This window comes from Gadus macrocephalus, chromosome 9 (assembly GCF_031168955.1).
Source record: "Gadus macrocephalus chromosome 9, ASM3116895v1".
Taxonomy (NCBI): Eukaryota; Metazoa; Chordata; class Actinopteri; order Gadiformes; family Gadidae; genus Gadus; species Gadus macrocephalus.
This window is the reverse complement of record NC_082390.1, coordinates 10,496,900-10,510,743: the sequence shown is the minus strand read 5'-3', so window position 1 is coordinate 10,510,743 and position 13,844 is coordinate 10,496,900. Positions and strand designations below refer to the sequence as shown.

General features: G+C 46.9%; 1 protein-coding gene across 2 annotated transcripts in view; it reads left to right on the top strand.

The window, feature by feature from the left end:
- The window catches only part of tdrd12 (tudor domain containing 12), a 33,598-nt gene extending 20,348 nt beyond the window's left edge, over positions 1–13,250 (top strand). For both annotated transcript variants that reach the window (XM_060060691.1, XM_060060692.1), the window contains exons 24-35: positions 3,029–3,168; positions 3,882–4,090; positions 4,330–4,411; positions 5,923–6,104; positions 6,197–6,404; positions 6,761–6,853; positions 8,558–8,751; positions 8,855–9,061; positions 10,492–10,605; positions 10,714–10,867; positions 10,997–11,075; positions 12,931–13,250. In XM_060060691.1, coding sequence (XP_059916674.1) covers positions 3,029–3,168; positions 3,882–4,090; positions 4,330–4,411; positions 5,923–6,104; positions 6,197–6,404; positions 6,761–6,853; positions 8,558–8,751; positions 8,855–9,061; positions 10,492–10,605; positions 10,714–10,867; positions 10,997–11,075; positions 12,931–13,010 — 1,742 coding nt within the window. In that variant the 3' untranslated portion in view covers positions 13,011–13,250. The remainder of the gene's footprint in view (positions 1–3,028; positions 3,169–3,881; positions 4,091–4,329; positions 4,412–5,922; positions 6,105–6,196; positions 6,405–6,760; positions 6,854–8,557; positions 8,752–8,854; positions 9,062–10,491; positions 10,606–10,713; positions 10,868–10,996; positions 11,076–12,930) is intronic.
- Positions 13,251–13,844: the final 594 nt, after the last annotated feature.

Here is a 13,844-nt window from a genome sequence, read left to right as displayed (position 1 = left end):
CTGTCTAAGAAAGAAAGAGAACAACATTAGCAAAGCAAGATAAATAATGCCATGAGTAGCCTATCCAGCATTACACAGACTTCAAGCTAACGTATCGTAGCCTATGCTCGGCCAATACGATCGGCTACATTCGGATAACTACAGTATTACGTTCACCGGGCCTCAAAACTATTGTAGCCAATGTGTTATTAAAAAAACAAACACTTACTCTATGCTCAGATGTCTGTTTCTCCCGGCGGGCTTTGGCTGGCGTTTCCAGTTCACTTTCTGGGTCCGGAAATATCCAATACCCAACTGTTCAGATGATGCGTAAAGCCTGGATGAGAGGTTACACACATGGCCTCGTCCTCGCCAGATTCAGCAATTTATTCAAGAAGAAACTGGCATCGCTGAAATTCGCTGCAGCACAGGGACTCTGCGTTAGGCAAACAGAGCAATCTGGCGTGCTCCTCGTCCTCGGCAACAGGCAAGGCTTGTTCAGCTGCAGCCGCAGCAGCCGCCTCCTCTATTTGTGTCAATTCTGCCCGGCTGTATTCTGGCTCGTACTAATAGCCCTGAATGTCCGAATCCAACAATAGATGTTCAAAATCCACTTCGGCTGTTTCACGTTGCAAATTTGTGTTCTAGCTAGGTGGTGAAGAAACATGGCATACATTGTGTTTACATCTCGTACGTAAGCTCCCGCCCCCCCTCATTCCTTATTGGTGGGCTCACCAATTTGCGGAACCAGTGGTTTGGAGTCCTCGGCCCTTCTAGCAGGCAAAAAAAGTTCTCCCGAGATGACGTCAAAAGCGTCACTTGACATAATCTCGGGAGAAAATTAGATCAGGAATAATATATATAATAGCGATTTTATAATGAAAGAACGCCGGTTCTGAATGGGTGAAGTATCCCTTTAATCTAATCACTTTTTTTTAAGGAACGTACCCCACACTGATCACCATCGGATGGCAGTGTGGAATAGGTGCGATGGTTTGGCTCGGTGTCGTTCAGTTCTATGTGCCCTGACCTTTAAGTAGAGGGATCAAAGGTCAAAAGTGAGCAGCGAGTTCTGGAGACTTCCACCTTTTTGTGTCTCATCACGTTAATGTTGGGATTTTGTTATTGGATTTATTTGATCAGCAGACGATGCCTAAAGCTACCTCTACTAAAACCTTGACCTTGGCTCTACTTCACTTTATAGGCATCATATATTGACCCTGGAGTTCACTGTAAACACGGGCCTTATCCTAGCTATCTGTAGCCTGGGTATACCCATGCTCAGGGCCGGCCCTGACCAATTTGGCGCCCTAGGCAAGATTTTTGCTGGCGCCCCCAACCCCGTTGGATCGCACAGTAAATTCGACTACCAATGTTCATAAACTCAGAGAAGCTACAATGCTTTGTCTTTGAGACTCTTTGATTTTAGATAGAAAATTAAACACACGAAACGTATTACAAACCAAGTAACAAGCAATGAATCACTCATACAATAAGTATGCACAAAATACTGCAAAGAAATGCATGATGTTTACTAAAGGCATTCATAAGCAAAATAATAGAGTTCAGATTCAAATTATTGTAAATACAATTAAATGTAGTATGGTTTATCTAATTTGGTTCTAACCAGAGATTAAACAAGCACTCAACTGAAGTGTAAAAAAAATAAAAAATTAGGGCTGTGCAGAGGTAGACGGGACAGCAGCACCTGATGCTGTGTCACTGGGGGTGGTACTGAAATATTTTAAAAGTGCATGTGACGACTGCATGTTACATTTTAATAAAAAAACAGATGCTTGGTGTGCTATACATGAGACTAATATAGACTAATGAAAATGTGATGAGATTCATTCAACTTTATTGTCATTGCAATGCAATTCAGTCTAACCACAGTGCAAAAAACAGTAAAGTGCAGTGAAATGAATGTATATATAGCCTATGAATGATATGTGAAAGCTAAGGTGTGAAATATTAACATTAATACACTTTAACTGCACACTCTTGACCCTGCCCCCCTCACAGAGGGCAGGTACAGAGCAACGAGCCAGGCAGGCACCCAGAAAAAAGGCTTCTCCATTATTTAATAGCCTTTGCTATGACTTTATGTTGCTGTGGGCTGAAATAATAGTAGTAATGGCACTGAAAAAAAAAATGTAGTATTATTATATATATATATATATATATATATATATATATTTATTTTTTTTCTCCCCCCGTTTTCGGCGCCCCCCGCGGATGACGGCGCCCCAAGCATTTGCCTATACTGCCTATTGCCTATGCCTAGGGCCGGCTCTGCCCATGCTGCCTTGCGCGCAATTTCATTACGCGCACAAGGCAGCATGGATCCGATTTTCGACTGAGATAGGGAACCAATCACAGAACGGGGAGGGACGGCAAGACGATGACGACGTCTATGCGATACACCCATCGTCTTCTTCCTCATCTAATTTCTGTCGCTCTACATAGTCATCTGGTATTATTGATACGATTGGCTATGAGCTACGTACAAACTCATATGGTAGACATTCGTAGCGCCCAATAAACGGCTCCAGGCAATTGTAAACCCCACCTCAAATACGAGAAAATTAATGTGTGGTTCCCAGACCTCATCTCAATGTAGATTGAGTTGAGGTCTGGCGTTAGCCAGGCTAAGCTATCTGTGTTGAATGCGGGGAATGGGTTAACCTAGCAATTGTTAATAATTGGCACTTGGTTCTATGAACATCCTTACTGTTCCGACAGTGATATATTGTTGTTTCTCTTTCTTACTGTAAGTCACTCTGAATAAAAGCAACTGCTAAACTTCGCAAATGTAAAATGTAATGTAAATGTGATGTATGCTGGAGGGATCGGTCTACCAGCATAACCAGTGGACTGAAGCACGGGGTGCTGATCTATCCATCATACATCTAGGTGTGCCGGTGTTCAAAGGGCCTGTGGGGCTCCTCAGAGCGGGGCCCTTTAAGATCTAGTCCTTTACAACCGGTCTGAATCTGAGGTCAGGCTTGACTTTGTGTGACGTCTGGTACTGTGTGACCTTTGCCCTCAGTCACTACGGATGTGTGTGTGCGGGCCCTGGGGGTCCGGGACGCCACCTGCGTGGTCCACTACGGCTTCCCCACCTCACGCCGCCTGTTTGGCCGCCGGCTCTTCAGCATGGCGGCCAACTTCAGGAACCTGCTGGAGCAGGTGACCGCTGACCACACCCCAATTTCGATAAGCACACCCCTAGATCCACATAACTACACAACCCTCTATCTAAATTATACAAACTCCACCCATCTGTACCAAACAACACCCCCTCTGTACCAAACTCCACCCCTTTGTACAAAACCACACCCCCTTTAAAATACGACAAACCCCAGCCCCTCTTTACCAGACCCCATCCCCTATACAAACCACACCCCCTCTGTACCAAACCCCATCCCCTATATAAACCACACCCCCTCTGTACCAAACCCCATCCCCTATATAAACCACACCCCCTCTGTACCAAACCCCATCCCCTATACAAACCACACCCCTCCTGTACAAAACCCCATCCCCTATACAAACCACACCCCTCCTGTACAAAACCCCATCCCCTCTGTAATAAACACATCCCGTATACCACACCCCTTTATTAAAACACACCCCTCTAGGCATCAAACCACGCCCCTTCATTAAAACACACCCCTCTGGGCTCCAAACCACGCCCCTTCATTAAAACACACCCCTCTGGGCACCAAACCATGCCCCTTCATTAAAACACACCCCTCTGGGCACCAAACCACGCCCCTTCATTAAAACACACCCCTCTGGGCTCCAAACCACGCCCCTTCATTAAAACACACCCCTCTGGGCACCAAACCACGCCCCTTGGTAACGACCCCTGTGTGTTTGTTTGGTGGTGCTGGGAGCAGCATCAGGAGACCCCGGCCCCCCAGTCCCTGCTCATCATCTCGGAGAGGAACGCCCGCCACGTGCCAGGGGTCCTGCGCTACCTGGAGCGGACCCCGGCCCTGCTGCCCCCCGAGCTGCTGTCCTTCGCCCAGGGGGTCCTGCTGGCCCACGAGCAGAGCAGGGCAGGCAGGCCCCTCTGCATCGCACTCAAGAGCTTCGGGCTCTGCAGGTCTGGTCCCCTGATCACACACAACTACCACTAACTACTACTATTACCACTGGTCAGCTATCACTTACTATCACTACTACCACCGCTGTACAACTACCACTAACTGACTACTGCTACCACTGGTAAACTACCACTAACTATCACTAGTACCACCACCGGTCAATTACCACAAACTATAACACTGGTCAAATACAGAGAGAAAGGAAGTGACTGAACCCGTCCTTCCTGTGTGTGTCCAGCCGCGGTTCCTCGTGTCCAGACAGACACCAGTTTGACCCCCAGCAGGACCGGTCCCTCCTACCAGCCTCGGGCGTCCTGACGGTCTGTACTACTTCCTCCTAGGGCTGCTCGATTATGGAGAGATCATAATCACGAATACTTGGGTCAATATTGAAATCACGATTATTCAAACAATTATTTTTGAGTTTGAAAGCATGATGTATTTATTCAGCATGTCTCGCCCAAAAAACACTTTGTAACTGAGAACTTAGAAATGGCGCCTTAAGATAATTAACAAAATGGCCAAAAAGAAAATGTTCAAATATAAAATAATGTACAGATATGTATCCAGCTGTTTTGCACTTTCTATTAAACATTTAATATAAAAAATTAAAAAATAAATAGAAAACTAAATTATATTAGTTTTGTGATTTTTTCCTCACTTCCTGTCCCGCTAGTTAGTCATTTGTCCTTCATAATGTGTTTCTGATATGAAATCAACACAATTCTGTGATGTTTTGTTGTCGTCAGACAGCCCCCACCTCAGACTCCTCATCCCACCTCAGAGGACTCACCCCATCTCAGACACCCCCCACCTCAGAGCACCCCACCTCAGAGGACTCACCCAACCTCATACTAGGGCTGGGCGATATATCGATATTTAAAATATATTTTTTCAAACGCGATATGAAACGAGACCATATCGTCAATATCGATGTAATTTAATTTGCGTTGAAATTAAAGTACATTTGTTCCAAATAACACCAGTTTCGAACCGCGCCTGCCGCCTGCTATTTCGTAACTCTGCTTATGTCTCTCCCGCTCTGGCTCTGGCTCACACACACAGTCTCTTTGGCTTTGACTCGCTGAAGTACATGAACTGCGACATGCCTCCCGTGTGTTCTAGAATATTTACAGAACACGGCTAAAGGCTATGTGCGCCTCGCCATTGCGATACATCCACTGTAAACAGAGCGCATGGTACCGTGGCTGCAAGCTGCTCAGGGCCACACCCCCACCCTCCTCCTTGACCCGACTCGCTCCTCCTCATTTGCATTATAGCTACAGACACCAAAACAGTGCATTTGGGGGAAGCTCGATGTGCGACTGGCTCGGAGTGGCTGTAACTGCACCACAGCAGAATTTCGGGAACGTCTTTGAATACTGTGTTAGTTGCCCACTAATACCTATATTAAAGAATACATAAAATAGCATGTCATGGGACATGACATGCAACGCCCCCCCACGCAGTCGTTACGGTTCGTAATATTTCGGAGGCGCACAAAGCTTTTGGCCGTGATGTTATATATTGTAATGTTCTCAAATACGAGGCGGAGGCAGTGTCTAGTCCACGGTTTATTCAACCATCAAACTGTATTCAATTCCGAATGGTAGAAATAGTAATATCAAATCTGCGCGCGGAGCGCGCCGCCCCCCCCCCTCGACAAATATCGATATTTATCTTATATCGATATTCTGCTTGAAGATATCAAGATATGACTTTTGGGCCATATCGCCCAGCCCTACCTCATACCCATCCTCAGAGCTCCCCAGTGAAGTGGTCTGCTATGCACCTTGATACTCATTAGTCCCGTATTACTTTGTGTCCGAAGGTTCTTCCGCTCTGCGTCAAGACGGCCTCTGTGTTCTGCGGTCGCATCCTCAGCCAATCAGACGACGGCTTTGAGAAGCTGTCGGTTGCCATGGCGACGTACTACAGCGAGGAGAGCGCAGACGCCAAGGAGCTGGTGGTGGGAGGGCTGTACGGCCTGAAGGAGGACCAGTGCTACCACAGGTCTGGACCAGTTAGAAGCGGTGTTGGACCAGCTCTATATTATATGTGTGTGTGTGTGTCAGTGTGTTTTAATGTGTGTGTGGGTGTGTCAGGGTGCGGGTCCTGTGTGAGCCCCAGCAGAGAGGCGGTCCGTTCTTGGGGGTCCCTGTGTGCCTGGTGGACGAGGGGCGGGAACAGGAAGTGAGGTTCCACCAGCTGCGCCAGCTTCCTGCCCACCTCCAGCTGCTGCCAGAGCAGGCGGTGGAGATGGTGGTCTGTGGGGTCCGGCCCACCGACTCAGAGCCCAGCTGGAACCCAGAGGTCTGTCTGTCTGTCTGTCTGTCTGTCTGTCTGTCTGTCTGTCTGTCTGTCTGTAATGTTTGTGTTACGTGTTTGTTGGTCTGTGTTAGTGAGTGCGTGTTGGTTGATCTGCATGTGTGCCTATGTGTGTATTGGAGGGTTAATGGGACATTAAGGTAAGGTGTGGATAAGTGATGGACAGCAGGATCTAATATGCTCAAATAATCTGTGTGTGTGTGTGTGTGTGTGTGTGTGTGTGTGTGTGTGTGTGTGTGTGTGTGTGTGTGTGTGTGTGTGTGTGTGTGTGTGTGTGTGTGTGTGTGTGTGTGTGTGTGTGTGTGTGTGTGTGTGTGTGTGTGTGTGTGGCTGGTGAGCAGGTGACCAGGGTCATCAGTCAGCAGGTCAGAGGTCATCAGCACCAGGCCAGAGTGGTCTTCAGTCTGGGGAACACAGTGTTCCTTGACCCTATGGTAACCTCCCAATACTCATCTGATCAATACTCTGATCACATCTAATCAATACTTATCACATTAATACTCATCTGATCAATACTCATCTGATCAATACTCTGATCACATCTAATCAATACTTATCACATTAATACTCATCTGATCAATACTCATCTGATCAATACTCTGATCACATCTAATCAATACTTATCACATTAATACTCATCTGATCAATACCCATCTGATCAATACTCAACTGAACAATAATCCTCGGATGATCATTCCAACCTTGAAGAGAAACTTGTTATTTGATGCACGCTTACTTGAGCATTAGTTATACGATAAGAATCAGTCTCTGGTAGGTCTTAAGGTACGGCCAAACTGAACGCCTTACGCGTGTAACGTGCCTAACCTGACGCTTGATCATTGTGTGTCACAAAAATGGTTCAACACGCCTATGCCGCCCAAAACGTATTTTCCCCTGCTACTTTTCTTTTGCCCCACAAACATGGCGATCACCACCATCGCTGTGCTGTATTTGTTGTGGGAGTTCGAGGGGAGTAGGAAACCCAAACATGTGTTACTTTGTACACATTTGTTACTTAGGCCTATTCTGCTGAATATATATGTAAGGGATAATGTATAGAACGCCGGTCGTTATCGGGAAAATAAGCCGACAGGGCGAACAGAACATGTCTTGCTTCGCAATGATGGGGCTTATTTTCAATAATGACAGGCGACGTTCTATATATTATCCCGCTTATTACACGAAAAAATTAATTCACACGAAAAATATAACTTCACATGGTGTGTCTTTTTACAACTTATTCGTTACCAGCATTCGTAGTGTTCAGCAGAGAAATAGTCTGCCAAAGACGTTGACGTCGCTTAGCAACCGAAGACGCTGGGGTTGACAAGTTACCGGACTACTACCAATGCAAGTGAACGGAGCGTTCCACGGCATTGAGAAGACCCGTGTAATAAAGGCCTATAATATTTCTGTTTATGGCATAGATTTCTCCTCAGATTAGGCCAATAAAGCAACGATTTAAAAAAAAGAAAAAAAACACAAACGCTCGATCAGAGGCCAAACCCGACCCGGCCCGAGGATAGTCCCTACCCGGCTCGCGGGTCGGCTTGGGCTCGGGCAGAGAATCTAAACTCTAGTGCATGACATCCTTCGTAGGCACTCACAGCTGGGTGAGTTTCACCACCTCCTCATAGTTTCAGCTCACACTGAAACGATGACTTGGTCGTCCATGTTCTTTCTGCTTCTGTGCGTCCTCGGCCCCGCTCTGCCAGTGACATCGGGTTAAGCTCAACGCTGATTGGCTATCGCGGCTGAGCGTCACGCGTAGGAGCGTAAAAAGTTACATTTTTTCGGTGGGCGCGTTATTTAGGTGCTTAAAACGCGGCTAACGTGCTGCTTTAGCGCATGTAACGCATCTATGCGCCTAAACCAATGGTTCCCTATGCAAAAATGACGATTTTCTACACCTCTAACACGAATAACGCGTTCAGTGTGGCCATACCTTTAGTGGTTAAACCTAGTCTCTCTGGTTAGTGATTGACCTTGTTTCTGATTAGTGGTTAAACTTAGTCTCTTGTTAGTGGTTAAACTTAGTCTCTTGTTAGTGGTTAAACCTAGTCTCTGGTTAGTTGTTAAACTTAGTCTCTAGCTGCCTTAGTGGTTAAACTTTGGCTCTTGTTATGTTTCTCTTTGAGGTCAAAGTGCGCTGGATCCCAGGGGTAAAGACCTGCATTAACGACCACGATGTGCGCCGCTTGATTCTGGACACTGGGAAGGGAACCAGCAACCCTGAGCATCTAGCGCTGCTCAAGGACCTGTGTCAGGGGGGCGGGGCCGCACCCCAGGGGGGCGGGGCCCCACCCCAGGCAGACACGGATCAGATGTTTGGGTGAGAATGAGAAGAGCAGATAAACTGGGTCTAAAGGCTGAGGTCTACATGGTTTAGTCCTGATCTAACTAAGTCCTGTCCCGGGACCCGGAGGGGGGTCTAGACCGCCAGGGCCTCCGGAGGAGACACTGGAGGCAGCAGAGTCCAGACTCTACCCCTCCCAGACCAGCGAGCAGGAGACCCCTGGTCCAGAATGCTCTGAAGACCAGCCCCTCCAGGAAACTTTGGATGACCGCCCAGAGGATCAGATGAGTGGAGGTGGTGGACAAATCAGAGCTGATGTACCAGGAAGCCCTGAGCCAATGAGCAGGTAGAACACTAGAGTCACCTGACCGGGGCTAAACATCCTGAAGGGGTTAATGATCCTCTTCAACACAACCTGATGGGCTTAATGATCCTCTTCACTAACACACCCTGAAGGGGTTAATGATCCTCTTCTAACACACCCTGAAGGGGTTAATGATCCTCTACTAACACGCCCTGAAGGGGTTCATGATCCTCTTTAACAAACCCTGAAGGGGTTAATGATCCTCTTTAACACAACCTGAAGGTGTTAATGGTCCTCTTCACTAGATGATCAATAATGGAGGAAACAAACACTGGCTTCTAACCCTAACTACGTTCACACCAAAAGCTGTAAAAGATGCAAAATTGCTGAATAGCTCAAAACGCAACGCTGTCCAAAATATTTACAGTTCATATCATATATTTTTCTTTTCCATTTAAAGGAGCCGCGCTTTTTGCCTGCCTGCCCGCTCGTAGTTGAGGCAAGTGCGGATGCTGAGCCACAAAAACACAAGATATTCATAAGTTTGATCAATAGAAAATTAATAATAAGCATAAATACATGACAACACTGAATAACTAATTAATGGAGCAATTGCTTATATGCTAGATTATAGCTTAGTTGATCGTGTGTGTGTGTGTGTAGTATTGTTTATTATGGAAAAGATCCGCTCAACGGGAGCATTTGTGCCAGGCAGACACACGGCAAACTGACAAATTAGCAATAGATTTTTGTCGATATCTCTGCTTCTGAAGTGCGCTCACATCTCCACCCACCGCTCGTCCGCTGGTTTCTATCAGCATTCCACTGTGCGACCATCCCTGTTGCGTAATGCGGATTGCGTATGCCCTCATACAATGTTGAAATCATATGCTGGATGCTTTATTCTTATATGTTTTTTAGTTAATGATCAGGCTATAAGAAGACCATGTTGGCTATGCAATCGCGGACAAAAGGGGATAGTGGTTGGTGGAAACCGGGACATTTGAGCTTGGGACACGCAACTCAAAATCTCACGCACCATGATGAAGGAACAAATGTGTGGTAGGAACTAGGAACTAAAGTTCTCGCGTATGTTTACTGGGACCCACACCGGCGAGAGACATCTACATTCCGATTGGCTGGCGGTCATTTACAGCCGAAACACTACTAGCTCATTTGCATAGAGTTGAGCTGTTTTCAACTCTCATTTACAGCTTTACATCTTTAAAGCTATCGCTCAAGCGTTTTATCGCTCCTATCGCTTTATCGCTCATGTCTAATAGAAAGTGAATGGGCTTTTATCGCTCAAAACGCTTTATAGCCTTTGGTGTGAACGCACAGTAACCCTGATGTGCTTAGTTATTAGGCTCCACCCCCTGGTCAGGTGGTACCAGGGCCTGATGGGATTGGTTGCCTTAGGCTCCACCCCCAGGTCAGGTTGTACCAGGGCCTGATGGGATTGGTTGGGTTAGGCTCCACCCCCAGGTCAGGTGGTACGAGACGGCCGACCGGGTGGTGGTGACCCTGAAGCTGACCGACCCGGAGCAGCAGACATGTGACTTCTACCCAGACCGGGTCGTCTACAGGTCAGCTGACCCCTGACCCCTGAGCATCTCACCGACTAGATATCATGGTGATGACTGTGTGTCTGTGTGTGTGTGTGTGTGTGTGTGTGTGTGTGTGCGTGCGTGCAGCGGCAGCGTGGGGGGCCGGTGGTTCCGGGCCGACCTGGCCCTCTCCGGGACTGTGGCTCCGGACGCCTGCAGCTGGACCCTCAGGGGCCGCCAGCCGGTTCTGCTGCTGCTCAAGGAACCGGCCACCCGCTGGAACCAGCTGCTGACTCGCAAGGTTCCCACGACAACATAAACCACCAAACCACCACGACACCATCATATCTCATGACTACTCAAGGCAACACCAACACCATGACAACACATACTTTTGCCTAGTGATGAGCTGAATGTCATCTCCCCCCAGAACCCTTTGGTGAGTTATGACCTGGAACACTGGGAGGAAGAGAAGGAGGAGGAGGAAAAGGAGGATGCAACACACCGCGGTATGGAGATCCCTCCCTCAAAGGCCTGTATACCTGGAGATACAGGTTATATACCTGAAGATACAGGCCTGTATACCTGGAGATACAGGCCTGTATACCTGGAGATACAGGCCTGTATACCTGGAGATACAGGTTATATAACTGGAGATGCAGGACTATATAACTGGAGATGCAGGACTATATAACTGGAGATGCAGGCCTGTATACCTGGAGATACAGGTTGTATACCTGGAGATACAGGTTATATACCTGGAGATACAGGTTATATACCTGGAGATACAGGCCTGTATACCTGGAGATACAGGTTTTATACCTGGAGATGCAGGTAATATGCCTGGAGATGCAGGTAATATGCCTGGAGATGCAGGTAATATATATGCCTGGAGATGCAGGTAATATATATGCCTGGAGATGCAGGTTATATAAATGACTGGAGATATAGGCCTGGGGTCTCATTTATAAAACTGTGCGTGGGATCGTTACTAAAAATGTGCGTACGCCCAGAAGCCAAGTTTTGCGTGCGCCAAAAAATATTCGGATTTATAAAACACTGCGTACGCACACCTGTACGCAATCTTTGCTTTATAAATCACATACTGACTATAATTGTGCGCAGCTGAATCAGCTTCACGTTCCGCCCTCTACACGCCCCTTTTTAACCATAAATGGTCAATGCAAATGACCTCATGAATGCGATCTGCATATAAAACAGACTCAGATGCCGGTATTATGTCTTGTTGGAAACAATGGCAGAAGTACTGAGAAAATCAAAAAAGCGAAATTTCACGGAGGTTGAAGTGGAGACACTTGTGGGTGAGATAGAGGCCCGAAAGGTAGTTTTGTTCGGCGGTCACGGGATTGGAATCGCCAACAACAAAAAGCAGAGTGAGTGGCAACATGTTGCTGCAGCAGTGAACTCTGTCAGTAGCACGGAGCGCACAGTCCCAGAATTAAAAAAGAAGTGGTCTGACATAGTTACATATTTTTATGTAGCCTACCAATAAATCGTTATGGTCCCTAAATACCCTCTCCCTCCGAATCCTGCATGGTCCGCCAGAAGTGCCATATGGTGCAGCATTACCACGGCGCTCACCTCTGTATTTATAGGGTTACGGTAATAAGACTGACGAGAACGCCTTGGATAATCAGTTTGTAATTACCCACGTAAAATGTTCTTGAACATAACCCCTTTTTAATGCCTGATTTGTCATGAAAAGCATCAAGAGTAACGGACAACGATTGATGAGTGTGGCTTGGTTTTTCACACTTGGGATTTAATTGACATTTGATCATGTGTTTACAGTGTCACATAAAAATATTATGTTATTGACACATGTTGGACAGATGCTTTATTCCATGCAGTCGCGCCGTCAGTGGACACAGTATGGAGTGACGGGATTAAATATAGAGAATTTCTTTTTATTTCTATTCTAAGGAGATATTTCTGGAGTTATAACTGAGAAATAACGCAGTGGATTTAAATTATTCTGATTAGGATTTAACGCATGATACGGGTTGAAATTAAATTGATGAAGGGCGATGATAAAACATAATCGTTCTTCTCACTCTGCAATTCTTCGGTCTGACTTCAGTTCACCACCACACCGTCTGTGTCGCCAATTCTCCTTTTCCTCCAAACCATGCGTACGCATGGGTCAGAGTTTGCTTAGGGCTGCGCACATTTTCCCGTCAAGTTGGTTTTTTATAGATCACAACCTTGGCGTGAAAAGTCACGTACGCAACTTTCAGCCCCGTTTTGTGCGTACGCAACGGTTATAAATGAGACCCCTGACCAGTATGTGTGATGGGTGTGGTGATGGGTGTGTGATGATTTATGGGTGCGTGTGTCCTGCAGGCGTCTGCTTCGTTGAGGACACAGGGGAGGAGTGTGGCTACGTCCTGGAGTCCAGCGACAGTGACAGCTGTGATGAATGAAACATCACAGCTCCTCCTGCTGCTGCTTCCTCCTGGACTACTCGGTTCGGAATGGCTGGGTCCAGGTGGTCTCAGCCTGTGGTCCTTATCACCAGTCTCCAGTTTTCAGGAACGATTCCTGGTTCTTGTCGTTTTCTAAAAAATTTGGTTATTATTATTTTCGGTATTTCGTAGAAAGAGATACTTCCTTCTTTGTTGTTAAAATAACCAGTTTGAGTTAATAAAGAATTTGTAAAGCAATGAGTCCGAGCCACCCTTCGTCACGGCCGCAGGTCTTTGGCCGTTCTGACGGCAAAAGAGCTGCGGCCGTCCAGAGCGGACAACAGCGTCTCCCTGTGTGATGGTAAGAGTAGCGCCGTAAGATTAACCCTCTGCAGCTCAACATGTTCTATCAGCCCTCCACCAGAGCTCTAAGGATATCGATATTGATCATGTATAGTACAATAATCATACTAGGAATGATATCGTTCCTAGAAGTGTTATATTATTCCACATGAGTGTGAGTATAAGGCCCGTCGCGAGAAGGCAAGCAAACCGAGCAGTTGCTTGGGGCCCCGAGCTGGCCTTGGGCCCCAAGACAACGACTGGTTATGAATAAAATGCAACGACAAACTGTGTGAGCGCCCCTTTGATAGTCAATGTAGTAAAGTGCAATGACACTGTTATCGGTATCCCCCTCGAGGGGCCCCCGAGCTGGCCTGGGGCCCCAAGACAACGACTGGTTATGAATAAAATGCAACGACAAACTGTGAGCGCCCCTTTTAGTGAATGTAGTAAAGTGCAATGACATTGTTATCAGTATCCCCCTCGAGGGGCCCAAAGACAACAACTGGT